The 6,077-nt window shown below is 31.2% G+C and overlaps 1 protein-coding gene across 1 annotated transcript; it reads right to left on the bottom strand.

Moving 5' to 3' along the window:
• Positions 1-1,557: 1,557 nt before the first annotated feature.
• LOC121977388 (MADS-box transcription factor 16-like) lies at positions 1,558-3,125 on the bottom strand. Its single transcript, XM_042529970.1, has 7 exons — positions 2,938-3,125; positions 2,778-2,844; positions 2,594-2,655; positions 2,392-2,491; positions 2,124-2,165; positions 1,851-1,895; positions 1,558-1,716 (listed from the first exon to the last, which is right to left on the bottom strand). Exons 1-7 carry the CDS (start codon positions 3,123-3,125, stop codon positions 1,558-1,560), a joined length of 663 nt encoding a protein of 220 aa, XP_042385904.1.
• Positions 3,126-6,077: the final 2,952 nt, after the last annotated feature.

Raw genomic sequence — 6,077 nt, 5'->3', positions numbered from 1 at the left:
ATTTATAAACTATCCTAAGCGATTTGGTAATTATAAAACCTTACCTACGTGATCCAGTAAAAAACTGAATTATATATCCTTCATCTTATATTCATTAAATATAGAACATTGATCTACATATCTATATCTTCTATACTAATAATTTTTAAAATTTTCATCTGATTATCATCATTAAACAAAAATATATTAGAATTAACATCATATTATATATATAATTAAAAAATAGATTAAATATCTATATAGTCTACTCATAATATCAACATAAATAGTTAGTGAATTGTAGAAGAAAAAAAATGGTATTTGGGTCTGATATTAGATATCAACAGTCCCCGCATGTTATACGTACATTTAATATGCATTTCACTCTTCCAATCCTTAAAATTCTCATAGCACTCGGGGTATTGGAATAATAGCATACGTCCAATATTTTTAGCTATTATTAGTGAAGGTAATATAATATTTTTTCTAAGGAAAGCGTGCATCAAGAGTATCAAACTTCTTAATGTTTGAGCAAATATAACGCTATCCTACATTTTTACTATTACCATTCATTCATTTTCTTCTTCTCTCTTCTTCTCGCTTTCATCTAGAGCCTTCAAAGTTTTCCTCATCTTTTCTTTTTCAAAATCGTCAATTTTTAATTCCGTTTTTAGTTTTTTCTCCACAAAATTCCTAAAAATAGACTTAATATTTCGATTGATATTGTTTAAAAGAGAAAAAAAATATTTTCTACTTGATAAAAAAAATGAGAATTTACATATACTAATGTGGGAATAATTTGAAAGATACAAAACGAAAAATAAGGATATTTACTAGTAACAACATAATAGAGACATCAATTAATATAAATTAATCTAAAATCTGATTCAAATCTATAGGTACATACCAAATTTATCTAATCATCATACACGAGTTACAATATAATATTATTTAGCCGTTTTCATTTATAATTTAAATTTTAGAAAAAACAAAATATATATTATATAATATACGTGCTCAACACATGCAAATCATGGTTTGGAGGTTTAGCTAGCAATGATTATCAATCAAATCAACCTAAAAGATTATCTTATTTACCTTAATCAAATGGATTTGTTTCTGTTTATTAATTTGCATATAGAAATTTCACTTCCGGGGCTCTCATGTTTTAGTGGTGCATTAATTGCAAGATGATCTAAATTCAATTGCCTTAAGAATTTAACTTCTTCATTCCAATTAGTATGATTTTTCACTCAAAATTTATTTCATTTTGAAACTCTCATATCTATTGATGCATAATTATATATATATATATATATATATATATATATATATATATATATATATATATATATATATATATATATAGTGTATGTAAAATCTGATGAGAACACTAACAGTCACATAAATAACCAAAAGCTCAATCATAACTTGGCTTATAAGTAAAACAACACTAACAACACTAGTTTCTTCTAGCAAATTAAAAAACACATCAGTTTCTAGTCTTCAAGCGAAACTGATGGAGTTAATTGTATATATATATATATATGGAGTTAAATGGATCGGATCGATGACTTATCAAGCGAGACGTAAATCATGATGAGATGCATATGATCTGATGGCCTGAAGGTTTGGCTGGTTGGGTCGAACCCTGCACGAGTACATGGGATCAGTCTGCCCTCCATCATCAATATCTTCCACGTACCCGCAAACACCTCCATGCTCCTCTTTCATCTCCTATAGTTAATTAATTTGAGAATTAATACAACAGAGAACAGTTAATGTTCACTGCAAGCTATAAAGGAAATAATGAACAGTTCGATATATTGCTTGATGAGGACACAAAGGTGTAATGTTGTAGTTGATTATACCAGTTGATGCAGTAAGTTCCTGTGAGTTTCTTGGGAGTTCTTAACCTGCAGAATCCGATCCACTTGAATACTTGATCATGAGCGTAGTTATATATATATATATTCTTATTTCCATTTGAAAAACATCTTGCAAATACGTCAGTTTTATCTCGATACAATTCAGAAAATCCTTGTTTTAGCTAGTTGATTTTTTGTTTCCATGTACAATGTATCGATATATAGTTTTGAAATCATTTAATTTGAAATTAGTCAGACGAAAAGAAATTGATTTACCTTCTTCTTGTAGGTGTCTGTTTGAGTGCTGATCACATGATACTGCAAGCAAATGCAAACCGATATTAATTGACTTTATGCAACTTGATTATTTATATTTGAATTTCACTGATCTTTTTAAGAAATAAATCGACTAGCTAGTAAATCAATCATACGGCACAATCTCCCAATTTCTTGGGGAAAAGATAAACAATGAATAAGTATAAAAGAATTATTTCCCGTAAATAAACAATTCAAGAATAAATTTGGAAGGAGACATTGTTCATACTTTTCTATGACGAACGACCTTCAATGCCTCATCCAGATTTTGCTCAAGACCGCGCAGTTCCTTGATGTCCATCCCATCAAGATCTTCTCCCATCCTTTGCCTGTTTGTACGTAGTACGTACATCATTAAATCAGCGAATAATCATCTTGTTTTCATAATAAATAAATAGAAAGTGAATAAAATGATCTTGATTATTTACTACCTTATTTCTCCGCGAAGTTTGTGGTTAATCTCTTTGAGATGGTTCAAATTATTCTGCATTCTCTTCTCGTTCCAAGAAAGTAAGAAAGAAAATATCAGTATCAAAAACTTAATTAATTATTGATGAAACTAACACAAAGAAAACCATTCTTGGACTAACTAGCTCAAGTGGTCATCTTGATCACCTCATACTGTGCACTCCACAAGTTGATCCCGGTCACTCGCTGATAACGATCAAACATAGTTTTGGTGCTGTAATTGACAACACAAAACAAATATATATTTGGTATCAAGTAATCCATTAAAAATAAAAGAGACAAAAGGGAGGGAGTTAATCATATATACTCAGTAGAAGGGCTGCAGTAATCAGAGAACTTGCCGGTGTTGGAGAACATGATTATGGAAACCTCAGCATCACACAGCACCGTGAGCTCCCTCGCCTTCTTCATGATCCCTGACCTCCTCTTGGAATAAGTCACCTGTCTGTTGGTTGGGTTCTCTATCTTCTTTATCTCAATCTTCCCCCTCCCCATGATATCTCCTCCTCCTCCTCCTCTTCTCAAAGGAAAGCTGAGAATTAATCAAACAAAAGGCTTAGCGAGCTACACCAGAGGGAGGTCTTAGCGAGTACTCACTAATCCATAAAAAAGAGATGAGCAAGAGCAAGAGCAAGAGTACTCCAGTTGAGGGATGGAGTGCAGAGGACAGAGATAAAACAGATGAGGCCAATGTTTCCCCTTCAGTGAAAAGCTCATAGGCAACTGGTAGCATGTGATGTCTTGCCACTAACTTCTCATGTCTCACATTCTCCCAAAACCTTTATTTTTCCACAATAGTAGTATTCAGATTAAAATAATATGACTTACTACAAGAAGCAACATTCTCTCTCTGTGTGTAAGAAGATCTATTTCCTAATCACTTACAGGCTTGCTTCTACTGGTCATAAACTTGCAAGCAAAACAAAGACTCCAGCTGCATGCTTCGGTGCATGTTTAACAGAAAGGGATGAATGAGCTAACTGTCACCTACGTAGCTCGTCAAACAAACGTTTGTAGTTTAGACTTCAAAAGGAGTTGAAGTGATCGAGTAAAGAAGCTAGCTAGATTTGCAGTTCTTTTTCCTCCATGAGAGAGAGTCCAAGTCACGGAGGCCATGATATGTCACATCCTCGATAGATCAGTTGTATGAAAATAACAAAATGAAGATCATGCGAAATGCTCGGCTGATCTCTTTGTAAAATCTATCGGGTAAGTTAGTAGTAGGAGCTAACATTATAAAATGTAGATATGTTATATTAATAGTATCTTTAGTGTCAATCTCATTGATATGGAGAGGTACATAGATGTTAGATATATAATGGGATAAATTTTAAGTCATCAGTTACTGAAAATCGATGTTTAATCATTACGTCAAAAATATTATATGTTCATCATCTATGCTACGTCCTAGGACCTATCATTATAAAAACTCTTACGTAAGATAATTAAGTTTCTTATCAAACAATGCAATAATAGTGAAGTAATCTATATTTATTTTCTAATTAAAATTAAATTTCTCAACTATAAGGATGTTAAAACATACCTTTTATTATTATTTCTCTCTTTAAAAAATGTGACCGATCATTTGCCTGTGATATATAATTCCTTCCGAATTTAAAATTTGAATTAATTTATAAATTATTTTAGCCGTAGATTTGAGTAAATAGACACTTTTAGATTCTTAAAATGCTCGAATTTTACACTCTAAAAATTGATTAATATATAATTAAATATGTAAACAAGCACAAATTAATTAACTACTCGAACTTTATAAAATAGCGCGCAAAATAGTATTTCAAAGCAGAATATCAAATGTTTTACTTTAGTCGTCCTAATATCGAATATATACAAATATTTATTTTTTAAATATATTTAGAAAATAATAATAATAATTTTAAACTCTGAAATTTTTATTTTTTTACTTATTCTCTAAATTAAATGACGTGTAAAATATATGATTTTAGACTCCGCTGATTTATAAATCAATTTACATTCTTAATAAAATTAGTCATAGCGTTGTTCATAGCGCACAACGTTGCATTGTAATATAATGCATGAATATATAAAAATTATATAAAATAAAAATTTACCATCTAGTAATTAAATAATATTATTCTTAATATGATTTATTCTATAAAAATCTTAATCTAAAAATAAAATAAAAAATTAAGTTATTAATCATACCTCAAGTTATGTAACAAGAATGTTTTATATCACGCGAAGAACCGATGTGATAACCGATGAAATACAGAGATGGATAAATGCAACTATAATATTTTTTGAAGAATCAATGAGATACAAATAGATTGATGTGGTTGTATCGATATGGAGAAGAGCGAAAATAGATGAATTGATGCATTGTGATATAAAAAGGATAAGAAAGACAAAAGTGTAGTAAAAGTTGGAGAGAGAAAGGGGAGGAAAAAATGATGAAGAACTGATGAGAATTGAGGCGATAAGAAGAAGTGATACAGATAGTATAAATTATGTTGTGTATATAATTTGAGAAGGATAAGAAGTTGAAATTACTAATAAGGCTTGAAATTATTTTTTATCTGAAAATAAAAAAGGGCATTAACATAATTTAATTTTAGACTTCGCTAAATCAAGTGAGAGTTAGCTATTAAAAGATCCAGATTTTTAATTAAATAGTAAGATATATAATCTTATATTTTGGAAAAAAAAGGCTATTTAAACATCCTAAGTCTTAGAAGGAAAAAATTAAATTTATGGCACAATGAAGATGACTAGCTTATTCCGAGCAATCAATTTAGGTTAGGCCCGTTGCATTTGCCTGCTCCGTCAAACTATTTAAGTGGATTGGATTGAAATTTTATCAACCCATTTAAAGGTGAGTCAAGGCGGACCAACCCATTTGGGCCCGTGACCCGCATAGGTCGGCCCTCTATAAGATGGAGCTTGGGATGGCTGGCCAAGGTGGCGAAATTAGATTTGGTTAAAGCCTAATTAGTAGTCACTAAGTGCTCAAGGTTTCCTTTGTGTCTAAGTGTTCTTGATTGGTGTGTGGTGAGGTTTCTCCATCCATAAGGAATTGCTTGAGTAGCCAGAGTTTGTAGGGGGATAATCCATCGAAAGATTGAGGAATCATCCACCTTACGGACAGTTGTGGAGTAGGAGCCCTAATCTCATAACCAAGTTAAAGGAAACACGTTAGCGGTTTACTTTCTTGTCTTACCTTTAGCTTTCATATTTGTATTCATATTCGTATTTGCTTGTTTTCCATTGTGCACTAACGAATACGTAGGGAGTTATTATATTAGGGGCACCGTCTATCCAACCCCCCTTCTAGCCGGTCATACAGGATCTCTAACAAGTATGAGAAATATATTATAAATAAAGTCATATATAAAATTGAATTACTAATAAAAAAAATACTTACGAGTCCCTAATAACTCTAAGCACCTTATGGCCACGAAGTATTACTGC

This window comes from Zingiber officinale, chromosome 4B (assembly GCF_018446385.1).
Source record: "Zingiber officinale cultivar Zhangliang chromosome 4B, Zo_v1.1, whole genome shotgun sequence".
NCBI lineage: Eukaryota > Viridiplantae > Streptophyta > Magnoliopsida > Zingiberales > Zingiberaceae > Zingiber > Zingiber officinale.
This window is presented reverse-complemented; position numbering and strand designations above follow the sequence as displayed.